Below are 17040 nucleotides of genomic sequence, written 5' to 3'. Positions count from 1 at the left end.
ACTTAGAAACTTGTATAAGCTCCTGAATGCAAAGATCAAAAACCCACATCTTTAGTAGCGATCTCATGTTTTGTTTGCGGCAAGTGAGATATGGTTGAATCAGGTCTGTAACGCTACAGTACAGAATCTTTGTGTTTATGTACATACAGTAACTGCAGAAATGTTTTCAAGATAAGTGTAGCACTAATACGTTGACTTTTATCCTGCGTTTTTCAAAGGACTTTAAATCTCATCTCCAGGCAAACCTATAAAGTATTTCAATTTAAACTTTTTTGGTCCTTTTCCTTGTTTATGTGTTATGTATTTTCTTTATTGGTGATGTAAAGGTAATAACCCCAGCTATGTGCATGCAGAATTAGTGGCATTTACTAAGACCCCTTTCACACTGAGGTGCTTTATAGGCGCTACAGCGCTAAAAATAGCGCCTGTAAAGGGCCTCTCCAGTGTGAAAGCCCTCGCTTTCGCAGTCCTGCAAGCCGCATCTTTGCAGCGCTCTAGGAGCGCCCCTGCCCATTGAAAGCAATGGGGCAGCCCGCCAAATCGCCGGCAAACTTTGCAGGTAGTTTTAACCCTTTTTCAGCCGCTAGCGGAGGTTAAAACCACCATGCTAGTGGCCGAATAGTGCCGCTAAAATGGCGCTAAAAATTGTGCCACTTTAACGCCCCCCCCCAGTGTGAAAGGACTCTTACAGTAGACCAGCATTCTAGGGTCACTCATAATTGTCCTATTCAAACAAAATGTGTTCGTCAACATTGGCCCTTAAAGAATTCCAGACTAAGGTAGTGTTTTTAATAACAAAATCCAAAAGAAAGAAATACTGTTAGTGTTTTTGCTTTTTTTAATTTTACTGTTATCTGCAGTTGTAAATATGTAAATTGGAGGATACAAGTGTTTGGAGACATGTCTGTTATCCATATAAGTGTTATCCATATAAGTATACACCCATCATTAGGTTATTGCTTGCACTGTGAGGCACAGTTTGCAATGAGTTCAGTGATGAATACAAATATGTCAGCCTAAAGACTCGTACGCATAGAAACTTTTTTGCCCTAAGGCTACATGTATACCCCGACCGCGCCTGTGGGAAAATGCAAACCGCGTTTTTTTAGCACCATTTCGTCACAACTTGGGTTGTCCCGTGGCCGGCATTCAGAAGAGGAAGATTTAACCTCACCTAAACATGGCAGCTCCTAAACTCTGCTAAAAGCCTATGTGTACATTGACACATAGGATTTATGGAGTTGAGTTTAGGAGCTTTGCCCAAAAAATGCCGAACTCAAGTTTAGGGACTGTGCGTGAAGCCTTAGGCCGGGTTCATATATGTGCAGCGGCGGTTCCCAGCATTGGGTCCAGTGCTTTCCTGTTCACCTGTTTAGGTGCGAATCGTGTCAGTCTTTTCCTGAATTTTTACCTGAACTGGGCCCAAATACACACAGGACCCTTTTGGAATGCGGGCTATGGCCGCCCTGAACATATGTGAACCACTCCATTGAGAGCTGTTCACACTCGCATGTCATGCGAATTTTGGATGCAGGAAAACCCACGTTCAATTTGCACATATGTGAACCCAACCATATAGTCTAAACAAAAAAAAAGTGTATTCCAGAGCCTGGCAGGTGCATATGCAGCATACATACTGATAGCAGCCCAGATAAAATCAAAGGCTGAAAAACGCAGCAGCTGTATGTTGTTCTGAGTGGCACTTTCAATTCAGGGCTTTATACCCAAATGCAGAATTTATTGCTTTAATGACTTGGGTTCCTGAACATCGGACTCTGAATGGCTGCCCCTCAGAACAGAGTTCAAATGCCATTTTAAAGCATGTACGCAGGTTTGAAAAGTTTTATATGGTACTATCGCATCTATGCAACATGTGTTAGACCAGAAAGTTCATGTCTGCTTTTAGTGCTAAAGGGCCTATTGATTACAACGGCTGTACATGAAAACGCTCATTACCGTGTTAATCATACCTAACGGTATAAATTATATCACATGGTATGTCAATACAGTATTAACTTCTTTGCATTTTCTACAGAAAAATCAAGATCTGCATGTGAAATTGGCATGCAGAAGTAATGTAGAATTTCCTAATAATTTCCTTAATGATGTAGGTTTTCTATGTGAACATTTTTATTGCGGCTTTTTTCAGCAGTATATTTGGAATTTTGTAAAAAAAATAAACACAGGAAGTGTATTTTTTTTCTTTTCTATTGTTGCTGGAATGTAATATAAGCGGGAACTGCTTTTCCTTATCAGAGTAAAGAATGAAGTTTGCCAGCTTGAAGGATCTCAACAAATTATGAAAACACATCCTGTGTTCCAAACTGGCACAGTGGTTTTGATTTACTAAAACTGGAACGTGCAAAATCTGGTGCAGCTCTGCATGGTAGCCAATCTGCGTCTTAAGTCAGCTTGATCAATTAAGCTTTTTAGTAAATTGACCCCACCGACTCTAAAATTTTTGTTGTAAAGCTTATATATTGATGTCCAATGGTACTATATTATTTACTAATTATTCTCTCTCTTTTTATTTGCAGGTTTCCGGAAGATCAGTTTAGATGATCTTCGAAAGGCCTACATAGTTAAAGATGTCCAGCAATATATTCTTCATCGTTTAGACCAAGAAGAGGCACTGAGACAACATTTAACAAAGGAGACTGCAGAGATGTTAAATCAGCTTCACATTAAAAGCAGCGGGTGCTTTCTTTATCTGGAGCGTGTATTAGATGGCGTTGTTGAAAACTTCATCATGCTTCGTGAAATTCGTGATATTCCTGGAACTTTAAATGGTTTATACCTCTGGCTGTGTCAGAGGCTGTTTGTTAGAAAACAGTTTGCTAAGGTCCAACCAATTTTAAATGTTATCCTAGCTGCTTGTCGACCACTAACAACTATTGAACTGTTTCATGCGGTTTGGACCAAAAGCATGTCATTAACCATGGAGGATTTTCAGCGTAAGATGGATGCTCTGTCAAAAGTACTTGTTGATGGACTAGGAAATACTAAAATCTTGTTCCACTACAGTTTTGCTGAGTGGCTGCTTGATGTAAAGCATTGCACCCAGAAATATTTATGCAATGCAGCAGAGGGACATAGGATGCTTGCAATGAGTTATACATGCCGAGCAAAAGAACTGACCCCAGTAGAGGTTCAGGAATTTGCATTACATCTAATACATTCAAATTTACAGTTAACAAATTCAGAACTGGCTTTGTGGATGATCTGGAATGGAACGTGTCTAAAAGACTCCTTATGTACGTTAATACCAAAGGAACAAGAGGTGCTGCAATTACTAGTGAAAGCCGGTGCCCATGTTGACAGTGAGGATGACAGAACGTGTTGCATTGTACGGCAGGCTTTGGAAAGAGAAGATTCAATCCGTACACTCCTCGATAATGGTGCATCTGTTAATCAGTGTGATTCAAATGGAAGAACTCTGTTGGCTAATGCTGCATATAGTGGTAATCTAGATGTGGTCAACTTGCTAGTCTCAAGAGGATCTGATCTTGAAATTGAAGATGCCAATGGGCAAACAGCACTTACTTTGGCAGCCCGCCAAGGCCACGTGAAGGTTGTGAATTGTTTAATTGGATGTGGCACAAATATAAATCATTGTGATCATGATGGTTGGACAGCATTAAGATCTGCAGCATGGGGTGGGCACACTGAGGTTGTGTCTGCACTTTTATATGCTGGAGCCAAAGTTGATTGTGCAGATGCTGACAGTCGAACAGCTTTAAGAGCAGCAGCATGGGGAGGGCATGAAGATATCGTACTGAATTTACTACAGCATGGAGCTGAAGTTAATAAAGCTGACAATGAAGGCAGAACTGCTTTGATTGCAGCAGCATACATGGGGCATAGGGAAATTGTAGAGCATTTGTTAAATCATGGTGCAGAAGTCAATCATGAAGATGTGGATGGAAGAACCGCCCTATCAGTAGCAGCTCTTTGTGTTCCAGCAAGCAAAGGTCATGCATCTGTGGTCAGTCTCTTGATTGAAAGAGGAGCAGAGGTAGACCATTGTGATAAGGATGGAATGACTCCCCTACTTGTGGCTGCATATGAGGGACACGTGGATGTGGTTGATCTTCTCCTAGAAGGTGGTGCAGATGTTGATCACACTGATAACAATGGACGTACCCCCCTCCTTGCTGCAGCTTCTATGGGGCATGCATCTGTTGTTAATACATTACTTTTCTGGGGTGCTGCTGTAGATAGCATAGACAGCGAAGGTCGTACTGTTCTTAGCATAGCATCAGCTCAAGGAAATGTTGAAGTAGTAAGGACACTTCTGGACAGAGGCCTAGATGAAAACCATAGAGATGATGCTGGATGGACACCACTTCATATGGCTGCTTTTGAGGGTCACAGACTAATCTGTGAAGCATTAATTGAACAAGGTGCTCGAACAAGTGAAATTGATAATGATGGCAGAATACCTTTAGTTCTAGCTGCCCAGGAAGGACATTATGATTGTGTACAGACTCTTTTGGAAAATAAATCTCCTGTTGATCAAAAAGGATATGATGGTCGCAATGCTCTCCGTGTTGCCTCCTTGGAAGGGCATAGGGATATAGTTGAATTGCTTTTGAGCATTGATGCTGACATCAACTCAAAAGATGCTGATGGACGTCCTACACTTTACATTCTATCCCTGGAAAATCAGTTAACAATGGCCGAATATTTTTTGGAAAATGGAGCTAATGTGGAAGCTAGTGATACTGAAGGGAGAACAGCTCTTCATGTTTCCTGCTGGCAGGGACATTTAGAGATGGTTCAGACCCTGATTTCCTACCGGGCTGATGTTAATGCATCTGACAATGAGAAACGTTCTGCCTTACAGTCTGCTGCCTGGCAAGGGCATGTAAAAGTAGTGCAGCTATTAATTGATAATGGTGCTCTGGTCGATCATACATGTAACCAAGGTGCTACTGCACTTTGCATTGCTGCCCAAGAAGGACACACTGAAGTGGTGCAGGTTTTATTGGAACATGGTGCAGATCCAAATCATGCAGATCAATTTGGAAGGACAGCTATGCGTGTTGCTGCTAAAAATGGACATACACAAATAATTAAGTTGCTTGAAAAATATGGCGCATCAACTCTCAATGGATGCAATCCATCGCCTGTTCATACAATGGATCAAAAAAACTTAAATATACCATCAACAAAAGTACAGTCTTTAACAGTTAAATCTAATAGCTCATCCAGCACTGGAGGTGGTGATGTTCACCCAACTATGCGTGGCTTGTGTAATGGACCCTCTCATGCTTTCAGTTCTCCCTCAGAATCCCCAGATTCTACAGTAGATAGACATAAGTCTTCTCTTTCGAACAATTCACTTAAAAGTTCTAAAAACTCTTCTCTTCGTACAACTTCATCTACAGCAACTGCTCAAACAGTGCCTATTGATAGCTTCCATTGCCTTTCTTTCACAGAACAAATTCAACAGCATTCACTTCCACGTAGCAGAAGTAGACAGTCAGTAGTATCCCCCTCTTCCACAACACAGTCTTTAGGGCAGAACAATTCACCAACAAGTGAATTTGAATGGAGCCAAGTCAAACCGAGTTTAAAATCCACAAAGACAAGTAAAGGGGGCAAAGGAGAATCCTCAAACAAATCTAGCTCTGTAACAAAGAAAACCAAGCAAAGTAGCTCTTCCCAGTCTAAGGTTTTGGAATATGAAATGACACAATTTGACAAAAGAGTGCATGTTCCCAGTTCTGGCCCTGGAGTGAATGTACCACTAAAGCAAATCCCTACGGACCCTTCAAAAATTCAGATATCTTCAGTTCAACAGCAGAGTGCAGAACAAAAGAAAAGGAATGGAATAATGACAAATCCCAATTATCACCTTCAAGGGAATCAGGTTTTTCTTAGTAGAGTTTCTGTGCCTCGTTCTCTGCAAGGTCGTGGGCATCCGGAAGTTCTAGAAGGATATCCTTCAACAGAAACAGACTTGGGCCTTAAACAGTCACTTAAACTTCAAATTGAAGGAAATGATCCTAGCTTTAACTACAAAAAGGAAACTCCACTATAACTGGTAAGAAATGTTTTTTGTAATTTTCAATTTTAAATACGTTTCTTTAAAATCTAAATTTTTAGTAGTCTTTTGGCAAACGTCAAAAGGTGCTTTTTATGTTTAAAGCAACTTCAGGGCACAGTGATCTTCTCTTACTGCCCTACCCACTGAACCGCTTATTCTTGCCTCCTCCACCATTCTTCATTCTGTGTAGACTCCAAGGAGCATGGTGTTGGCAATTACACAGGGATGATGACATCCTCCTTTTCATCGGGTAAAATTTCTCAGGCCTGGCAATCCTGGAAAGAGGCCACATGCTTCTCCATCCTTGGAAGCACTAGTATAAGATTCTGTCACTTTTCCTGAATGTGTGAAGTGATGAAGACTCTTTAAATATGTTAGTAGTATGGTATTTATATTTTAAAAGGTTTATAGGCAGTTATAACTGGTGGTGGTGGTGGTGGTGGTGGTGGTAGTAGTAGTAGTAGTAGTACCTCTACCCCTGCTGGTCATCGGTTGTTTTTTTTTTTTTTTTTTTTTTTTTTTTTATAATGTTTTTTGCAACTTTGTTACAAAGCTATAGTGTTGCCACCACTGAAAGTTATTCAGCCTTTTTTGCTGCAGTGCAGCCTAGCTTTTTAACCACTACAATACAGGGCACTTTCGCCCCCTTCCTTCCCAACCCAATTTTCAGCTTTCATCGCTCTAGCGCTTTCAGTGACAATTGCGCGGTCATGCTACACTATACCCAAATGAAATTTTTATCATTTTGTTCGCACAAATAGAGATTTATTTTGGTGGTATTTATTCACGACTCCGTTTTTTATTTTTTGCGATATAAGCGCAAAAAAGCGGAAATTTGGAAAAAAAACAATTTTCTTTTTTCTATTTTAAAAGAAATCCAATAAAATCAAATTTTGTCATAAATTTAAGCCAAAATGTATTCTGCTACATGTTTTTGGTAAAAAAAATTCCGTTAAGTGTATAATAATTGGTTTGTGTGATCACGGACATATGTACGCAAATGATCATGTACATATGTGTGAAGGTGATCACGTACATATGTGTGCACATAATCATTGGGACAAGTGATTTTAGTGGGACATATGTGGGGGACATGTTTTTATTATTAGGGACATGTGTTTTTATTTTTTGGGGACATGTATGTTTTGGAGACGTGTGTTATGGGGACATATGTGGGGACTGTGTTTACACTGTGTGGTGTGTTGTGTGTTTACACTAGACTGAAGATCAGTGAGTAAAAAGCTGTAAAAAACAGCTCATACTCACTGATCATCAGCCGGCTGCAGCAATCTGCTCTCCTCTCCTCAGCTATGTCTTCTGTGTGAGGAGAGGAGGAGCCGATTGCCTAGCAACCGGCTGTTTGTTTACATCACATGACGGCCGTGATTGGACACAGCCGTCATGTGATCAGGAGGGCCAATCACAGAGCCCTCCTGCCGATCTGAGATGCGCCGTGTCCCGGTGACACGGGCGCATCGGGATCGCGCCGCTGCGCGGGCACGCGCGCACGCGATCCCGCTCCTCCTGATGGACGTTCCTGAACATTGGCCGGGTGGGAAGTGGTTAAACAACTACTTCTCACAATGGTCTCTTTCGGTCTGACCATCATTATACAATGTTTTTAATTTCTGCACAATCGCTCCTGTTTGATGAAAGCTGTTGTCAGTACTAGTGAACTGACATGGTTAATTTACGTCAACAATATATCGATCAGCTCATATTCAAGCAGAGCATCATTTCTTGCCATAGGCTTTAAACTTTTTGTTCCACATTGTGTATCTAAATAGCAAAACCATATTTTATTCTATGTGCAAATGAACAAATAACACAAGTTAAGTATATGTAGGAGAATATGTACAGTATCTCACAAAAGTGAATATACCCCTCACATTTTCGTAAATATTTTATTACATACATTTCATGTGACAACACTGAAAAAATACCACTTTGCTACAATGTAAAGTAGTGAGTGTACAGCTTGTATAACAGTGTAAATTTGCTGTCCCCTCAAAATAACTCAATACACTGCCATTAATACCTAAACCGCTGGCAACAAAAATGTATACACCCCTAAACAACAAAAGGTGAAATTGGGCCCAATTAGCCATTTTCCCTCCCTGGTGTCATGTGACTTGTTAGTGGTGTAGGGTCTCAGGTGTGAATGTTGAGCAGGTGTGTTAAATTTGGTGTTATTGCTCTCTCTCTCATACTGGTCACTGGAAGTTCAACATGGCACCTCATGGCAAATAACTTTCTGAGGATCTGGAAAAAAAGAATTGTTACTCTACATAAAGATGGCCTAGGCTATAGGAAGATTGCCAAGCCCCTGAAACTAAGCTGCAGCACAGTGGCCAAGACCATACAGTGGTTTAACAGGACAGGTTCCACTCAGAACAGGCCTCGCCACGGTCGACCAAAGAAGTTGAGTACACGTGCTCGGCGTTATATCCAGAGGCTGTCTTTGGAGTCAGCCTGTCAGTGCTCAGACCATATGCCCCACACTGCATCAAATTGGTCTGCATAGCTGTTGTCCCAGAAGGAAGCCTCTTCTAAAGATGATGCTCAAGAAACTCTGCAAACAGTTTGCTGAAGCAAATGCCATGGATTACTGGAACCATGTCCTGTGGTTTAATGCGACCAAGATAAACTTATTTGGTTCAGATGGTGTCAAGCGTGTGTGATGGCAACCAGGTGAGGAGTACGTAGACAAGTGTGTTTTGCCAGCATTGGGGAGCTACAGTTCATTGAGGGAATCATGAATGCCAACATGTACTGTGACATACTGAAGCAGAGCACGATCCCCTCCCTTCGGGGACTGGCCCCCAGGGCAGTATTCCAACATAATGACCCCAAAAACACCTCCAAGAAGACCACTGCCTTGTGAAAGAAGCTTAGGGTAAAGGTGATGGACTAGCAAAGTATGTCTCTAGACCTAAACCCTTTTGAGCATTTGTGGGGGCATCCTCAAATGGATGGTGGAGGAGCGAAATGTCTCTAACATCCACCAGCTCTGTGATGTCTGTGAGCTCTGTGATGTCGATGAGTGGAAGAGCACTCCAGTGGCAACCTGTGACGCTCTGGTGAACCTCATGCCCAAGAGGGTTAAGGCAGTGCTGGAAAAAAATGGTGTCCATGCAAAATATTGACACTTTGGGCCCAATTTGGACATTTTCACTTAGGTGTGTACTCACTCTTGTTGCCAGCGGTTTGGTCATTTAACCACTACAATACAGGGCACTTTTGCCCCCTTCCTTCCCAGCCCAATTTTTAGCTTTCATCGCTCTCGCACTTTCAATGACAATTGCGCGGTCATGCTACACTGTACCCAAATGAAATTTTTCAATTTTGTTTGCACAAATAGAGCTTTATTTTGGTGGTATTTATTCACGACTCCGTTTTTTATTTTTTGAGATATAAGCGCAAAACTAGCGGAAAATTGGAAAAAAAACAATATTTTCTTTTTTTCTATTTTAAAAGAAATCCAATAAAATCAAAATTTGTCATAGATTTAAGCCAAAATGTATTCTGCTACATGTTTTTGGTAAAAAAAAAAATTCCCTTAAGTGTATAATAATTGGTTTGTGTGATCACGGACATATGTACGCAAATGATCATTGGAACATCTGATTTTAGTGGGACATATGTGGGGGACATGTGTTTTTTTTATTTGGGGACATGTGTGGTGACGTGTATTGTGGTGACGTGTGTTTACACTGTAGGTTTATACTAGACTAGTGATCAGTGAGTAAAAAGCTGTAAAAACAGCTCATACTCACTGATCACCAGCCGGCTGCAGCGATCTGCTCTCCTCGCCTCAGCGATGACTTCCATGTGAAGAGAGGAGAGCCGATTGCCTAGCAACCGGCTGTTTGTTTACATCACATGACGGCCGTGATTGGACACGGCCGTCGTGTGATAAGGAGGGCCAATCACAGTGCCCGCCTGCTGATCCGAGATGCGCCGTGTCACGGGTGACACGATTGCGTCGGCATCGCGCCACTGCGCGGGCACGATCCCCCTCCTTCTGATGGACGTTCAGGAACGTCTAGTCAGGAGGCAGCTCCCACCCGGCTGTATATGTACATTGGCCGGGTGGGAAGTGGTTAATGGCTGTGTGATGAGTTATTGTGAGGAAACAGCAAATTTACACTGTTATACAAGCTGTACACTCACTACTTTACATTGTAGCAAAGTGTCATTTCTTCAGTGTCGCATGAGAAGATATATATATATTGCTGTGAAAAAGTATTTGCCCCCTTCTTGACTTTTTTTTGCATATTTCTCACACTTAAATGATTCAGATCAAACAAATTTTTGTATTACACAAAAATAACCTGATTAAATCCAAGACGCAGTTTTCAAATTATTATTTAATTTATTAAAGGAAAAAAGTTGTTCAAACCTGCCTGGCCCTATGTGAAAAAGTAATTGTCCCCCCATGCTGAATCATGAATGAAGTGTGATTAACCACAATTTCTTGGAAAGCGGAGTTAAATTTCACTTGCCACACATAAATTGAAGCTGTCTTGCAAAGAGAAGCATGCTAACAGATCACAAAAAGCCACACGTCACAATCTTAAAAAAAAAAATTCAAGAACAGGTTAGAAACAAAGTAATGTACTGTAAGCGTATCGGTCTAGGAAGGGTTTCAAAGCCATTTCTAAGGCTTTGGAACTCCAGTGAACCACTGGGAGAGCCATTGCCCACAAATGGAGATAACTTGAACAATGGTGAACCTTCCCAGGAGCCATAAAAGAACCCAGAGCAACATCTAAATAACTGCAGGCCTCAATTGCCTCAGGTAAGATCAGTGTTCATGAATCAACAATAAGAAAGAGACTGGGCCAAAATGGCATCTATGGGAGAGTTCCATGGCCAAAGTCACTGCTGATCAAAAATAACACAGTCTCATCTCACATTTACCAAAAAACATCTTGATTATCCCCAAGACTTTTAGGCAAATATTCTGTGGACTGATGAGACCTTTACTTTTTGGAAGGTGTGTGTCCTGTTACATCTGGCATAAAACGAATACAGCATTTCATGACAAGAACATCGTACCAACAGTCAGACATATTGATGGTAGCGTGAAAGTCTGGGGCTGCTTTGCCACTTCAGGAACTGGTCCAAACAAAGCAAAATGTAGGTTTTGGAGTGGCCTAGTCAAAGCCCGGACTTCAATCCAATTGAGATGTTGTATCATGATCTTACACAGGCTGTTCATGCTGGAAAACCCTACAATTTGGCTGAATTAAAACAATTCTGCAAAGAGTAAGCCAAAATTGTTCCACAGCAATGTGAAAGACTCCTTGCCAGTTATTGCAAACGCTTGATTGCAGTTGTTGCCGCCAATGGTGGCACAACCAGTTATTAGGTTTAGGGGGCAATTACTTTTTCACATAAAGCCAGGCAGGTTTGGACAGTGTTTTTTTTTTTTTATTTGCCTTAATAAATGAAACCATCATTTAAAAGCTGCATGTTCTATTTACTCGTGCTATCTTTGTGTAATAATAATATTTGTTTAATTGAGTCAATTAAGTGTGACAAATGTAAAATAAATCCGAAAGGGGCAAATACTTTTTCATAGCATTGTATATATTGTGTATATGTGTGTGATGAATAACAGTTCTTAATCTGTACAGAAGATGATTCTTAAGCTATGAATTATATGCCCACTCTAAACTCTGAGGCCGCGTACACACGCGGGGACTGTTCGCCCAACTTTGTCCGCTGAACAGTGTTTCGGCGGACAGTCCGCCCGTGTGTGGGCTTTCAGCGGACAATTTCAGCGAACAGTCTGCTGAACAAAGTTTTTCGGAAATTCCGAAAAACTGTCCGCTGAAACTTGAACAGTGTTTCAGCGAACAGTCCCCTCGTGTGTAGGCTTGTTCGTCAAACTAAGTTCCGCGCATGCTCAGAAAGGATTTACACGCCGAAAGTTGTAATGCAGTGTATAGGACGTCGTATTTTCCGTCCCGTCGTACGTGCCGTTCACGTCATCGCGCACGGTTTCAGCAAACTGTTCGTTCGTCGTGTGTGGGCAAGTCTGTCCATGCTAATTTTGAGCAGACTGTTTGCTGAAACTGTTTGACGGACAAAGTTGAGCGAACAGTCCCCGCGTGTGTACGCGGCCTCAGGCTCCAGTTTTTTGCTAATGTCCTTGGGTAATTGATTGTGCTGTCTGAGAATTTTTATTTATTGGTTTCTAATTTTCACCATTTTTCCCTAGTCAACTAACACAAGACTTCACAATCTGATTCCATATAGACTTATAGCTCCTTTGTAGTTTCCAGATTGGTTACCCTTCATGTAAATCTTGGGTACCATACCCAGACCCCACAACAGCAGGGCTGGCCTGTAATGGGTGCTTCCGGCACTGCATCCTGCATATGGTACGTGGTGCATTGAATGATTTAGCTAACAGGGTGCTATACAGGTTCAATCCTACGACACCCAGACACTTAAGCACTCCTCCCCCTACCTTTGCATGTCGGTTCCTGGCTACACATATCTTCTTGGATTATTGCATAGATATGTAGTAGATATTACACTAAATCCTTTTATCCTTCTCTCTCCCTATGTTCTACCTTGAGGGCATGTCAAATGCTTACAATTCACCTTTTACAAGTCAGTCAGGACTGTCATATATACCCTTGCCAGCAGATAGCTCTTCCATTTCTCAAAGGGTGGTGTCTCTGAGGTTATATGAAATGGACGGCGACATTGGTGTTCCTGGGTCCGAATTGCGGTGCTCCTCCACTGGTAGAGTGAGTCGTTAGGGGTCCTTGTGTATCTCCCTTTCTGCTGGTAGGCATCTTTGGGCATTGGGGGGTCCCTTGGTGGTGGTGCCAAAATTACTTTGTACTACAGGGTATTCTTCCCTTTGGAGCCTCAGGGTCTTACCCACTGATCACCATGGTGGCACTGATGGCAGTCATTGAGTCATTGGTATGCCAGATGGAAGTAGCGTGTGGGAAAAGACTCGGAAGAAAGCGTCCCCTACTCATCTGATTCTGAGCCTGATGCTGCCGGGGAAGTGGCCCTTCCAGGGGAGTTTAATATCGTGCCCCCTTACCCCTCCCATAGTGAGACCGAGTCCTCCATGGTTTCAGCAGTGAGTGAAAAAGCTCTGGTGGAAGCACTTTACTGCAATGTGGGAGAGTAAAGATGGAGGATGAGGCTGACAGGGCCACAGATGTCCTTTTGGTATGCATAAGTCACCTCGCACACCAAAGATGTTTGCTTATCTGCTTTATTTTGATAGGTTGTTTCCATTCCTTATAGGTAAACCTAAGTCTTCCTTTGTGGTCCCCAAACGTTTCTCAGTACGCTACCCCTTTGAGGAATCACTTTTAAAAAAGTGGACTACCCCACCAGTGGTGGACCCTCCTGTTTCCAGGTTGAGTAAAGCAACCATTATCCCAGTAGAGGAATCCCTGTCCTTTAAGAATCCAGCTGAAAGGAAAGCAGAGGCTGTGGCGTTCAGCATGTTTACTATGGCTGGTTCGGCAATGCATGCAGTCTTGGCCTAACGCCTTGTTGCCGCAGGCTAACTGAATGGGCCAAGCTTTTGTGCCAGGGTCTGGGTAGTGAGCAGGTTCCCACCGCTTATGTTTTAGGGGACCAGTTGGTCCATGGGCTGCAGTTTATTTGTGATGCAGCTCCTGTGCTATCCAAGCTTTCTGTTTCAGTGGTGGTGATTAGACATGTGTTGTGGCTTAAGGATTGATTGGCAGTACCTTTCTGCCTCAATTTAAGAAAGGGAAGGAGCTTTGACGCAGATGGGGGGGGGGGGGGGGTTCTTCACGTCTTCCCCGGGAATTTCCAAGCAATCTTGTCTGGTAAGCCTAGAGCAGGCTTCTCCGGGACCACTGAAAAGACTCCTACAGCATGAAGGTCTGACCTCACCCATTGCTAGTTTGGGGGGACATCTTCGCTGGTTTCCAAATTCATGGACCTCCTTCGTGAGCGTCAAAGGGGTCCACAAATAGAACCTTTTTAGGGGTTCCAAGGAAGGGGGGACAGAGTTCGTCCACTTCGGGGGGTCTCTGTGACTCCTTGTGCAGGTATGATACCTGTAAAGGTTCGGGTGGCGTCCAAACTACCCAAGGTCCCCTCTAGCCCCATCCAGGAAATTGGGTTACCTGGATCTGACTCTGGGGTGAATGTTGACCAGGTTAGTAGTTTTTCTTCTCAAACGTCTGCCCCTTCAGCAGGTACAGTTCAAAAAGAAGCAACTGAGGCTTGTGGCAATCTCGTGGGTTTCTCTGGTAGACTCCGCAGTTGTCCTAGTGCCACTGCAGGGCCAACACCTTCCTCTTCTGCGGTGCCTGCAAAGGACCAAGGGCGAAAGTCTTCTGGTCATTCTGGTGGCCGTAAATGTCCCTTGGTAGCTACCTCTCAGAGAGGAACAGTTGTACCAAGGGCCGAGCTTCCATCCTGCTTTAGTTACTGGTTTTAATGGTCTAGCCATTGAAAGCCAGGTACCGAGAGATAGAGGTCTTCTGGGATCAGTGATCCTACTATGGTGAAGGCGAGGAGGTGGGCTTCTAGTAAGAAATGCCATTTTACGTGGAAAGCATACATTTCTTGGTGTAAGTCAATTTTGCGTTCATCCTCGATTTCTTTTCTGTGGCTCAGATCTTAGCTTTTCTTCAACTGGGCGTTGAGCAGAAGTTGGCCTTGAGTACCATCAAGGGCCAGGTGTCTGCCTTAGCAGTCTTCATTCAGCGACCCCCCTAGCCACTCACTCTTTAGTTCGTACCTTCATTCAAGAAGTCCGACATGTGGCTCCGCCTGTACAGTCTCTTTTGTCACCATGGGATTTAAACTTGGTACTATTGGTTCTCCAGAAACATCCATTTGATTATTTTCGGGAGATTCCCTTACCCGTAAGGTCTTGACACGCTTACAAACACATACAACATTGACATACACATACATATTCAGGCCAATTTTTTTTTTTTTTTTTTTTTTTATGGACAAGGTCTAATTAACCTACCAGCATGTCTTTGGAGTGTGGGAGGAAACTGGAGTACAGGGAGAACAGGCACAGGGAGAACATGCAAACTCCAGGCAGATGGTGTCGTGGTCAGGATTTGAACCAGCGACCCTATTGCTGCTAGGGGAAAGTGCCACTGTGCTGCCCTATTAAGTCGGCCCGCAGGGTTTGGGAGTTGGCAGCATCATCCTGTCGTTGTCCCTATTTAGAAGTTCTCCATAGGGATAAAGTGGTTCTTCATCCCTGTCCATCATTTCTGCCCATGGTTGTCTCTGACTTCCATTTGAATGAAGACATTGTGTTGCTGACCTTGTGTCCCAAGCCGGCTCATCCCAAGGAATTTGCTTTGCTCACCTTGGATGTGGTTCATACGGTTCAGGTGTATCTGGCAGCCACTGAGTCCTTCTGGAGGTCAGACTCACTTTTTTTTGGTTACACAGGTACCAAGGAAAGGGCTAGCCACTTCCTCGGCTACCATTTCCAGATGGATCAGACTGTGACTCAGGCTTATTCTAATAAGGGTCGGGCTCCTCCTTTACCTGTTACGGCGCATTCTACTTGGGCGCTTAGTACTTCTCAGGCCTTCCTTCGTCAAGCGTCAATATCACAGGTTTGCAAGGCAGCCACCTGGTTGTCAGTGCATACCTTCACTAAATTCTATAAAGTAGATAAAGTAGATATTTTGGCATCTGTGGATGTGTTTTTTTTTTTTTTTTTTTTTTGGCTGCAAGGTTTTACAGGCTGTTGTTTTTAAGAGGGGGGCTCCCTCTTGAGGGCTGTTTTTTTTTTTTTTCTTTAAAATTTTATATCAGTTGTGTCCTGGTTATACTTGTGGTTAGTCTTGGGTTATTTTTCCCACCCCTCATTTTTCTTTGGCACTACTTTTGGATGTCCCAATGGTCAAGATTAAGGCGGCGTTGTGTCCATCGAATGAAAGAAAATGGGATTTTTGTACTCCCCATAAAATCTATTTTTCCGAGTTCGATGTACACAGCACCCATCCCTCTATGGAGTTTGATACTTCTATTACTGCTTGCTACTAAACTGAATACCTAGAGCAGGGAGGAGGTTATACACTGACTGAGGACAGCCCATGGGTGTAACCAGGTTTTTTTTTTTTTTTTTTATGTTCTGCCTATTCCTACTCCTGCAGAGGAGATTTATTATTATTATTATTATTATTATTATTATTATTATTATTATTCACATATGAGGGCAGACACTTACAATACAAATCAATACAGGAGGGATCAGAGGGCCCTGCTCGTTAGAGCTTACAATCTAGAAGGGAGGGTCAAGTTGAAACAAAAGGTATTCCCTGTGGGGGGATGAGCTGATGGAGAAAATGAAAATACAGTTAGGTGTGGGTGGGGTAGGCTTCTCTGAAGAGAAGTGTTTTCAGGGATCGTCTAAAAGCTAATAAAGTAGGAGATAAGCGGACAGATTGGGGTAGGGCATTCCATAGAATTGGGGAGGCTTTGGAAAAGTCCTGGAGGCGAGTATGGGAGGAGGTGATGAGGGAGCTAGAGAGCAGGAGGTCTTGAGAGGAACGAAGAGGACGAGTAGGTTGGTATTTAGAGACTAAGCTAGTGATGTAGCTTATAACCCATATATAATATAACCCAATTGTCAAGATTAACGAGGCACTGTGTTCGTCGAGCTCAGAGAGATTGATTTTATGGTGAGCACACAAACGCTTCTATATATTTCTGAATACATATTTAAGGCTGGGGTCACACTATTGCGATGTTGAACATTGCTTGTGATTTGCACCACATTGCTGTGCAGATCACATGCGATGTCTGTGCGATTCGAATTCCGCTATCCAGCTATACAGATTGATGGCTGAATTTGCATCGCATTCAGACCAAAATGGTGCAGGGCCCTGTTTTTTTTTTTGTTTTGTTTTTTTGCTTTGCATTGCATTGGAATTTGATCGCATGGGTGTTCACAATTATGCGATCCGATTCCTGCACCATTTCACAGT

At 42.8% G+C, this 17040-nt stretch overlaps 1 protein-coding gene across 1 annotated transcript in view; it reads left to right on the top strand.

The window, feature by feature from the left end:
- Positions 1-17040, top strand: part of ANKRD50 (ankyrin repeat domain containing 50) — a 102392-nt gene that overhangs the window by 70176 nt on the left and 15176 nt on the right. The window contains exon 4 of the mRNA XM_077476877.1: positions 2538-6049. Within this exon, the coding sequence (XP_077333003.1) occupies positions 2538-6046 (3509 nt within the window). The 3' untranslated portion in view covers positions 6047-6049. The remainder of the gene's footprint in view (positions 1-2537; positions 6050-17040) is intronic.

Source organism: Lithobates pipiens, unplaced genomic scaffold, assembly GCF_037356315.1.
Source record: "Lithobates pipiens isolate NorthernLeopardFrog02 unplaced genomic scaffold, aLitPip1_a1.2 Scaffold_13, whole genome shotgun sequence".
Classification (NCBI taxonomy): Eukaryota; Metazoa; Chordata; class Amphibia; order Anura; family Ranidae; genus Lithobates; species Lithobates pipiens.
Note: the sequence above shows the minus strand (reverse complement) of the source record. Positions and strands in the feature narration are given on the sequence as shown.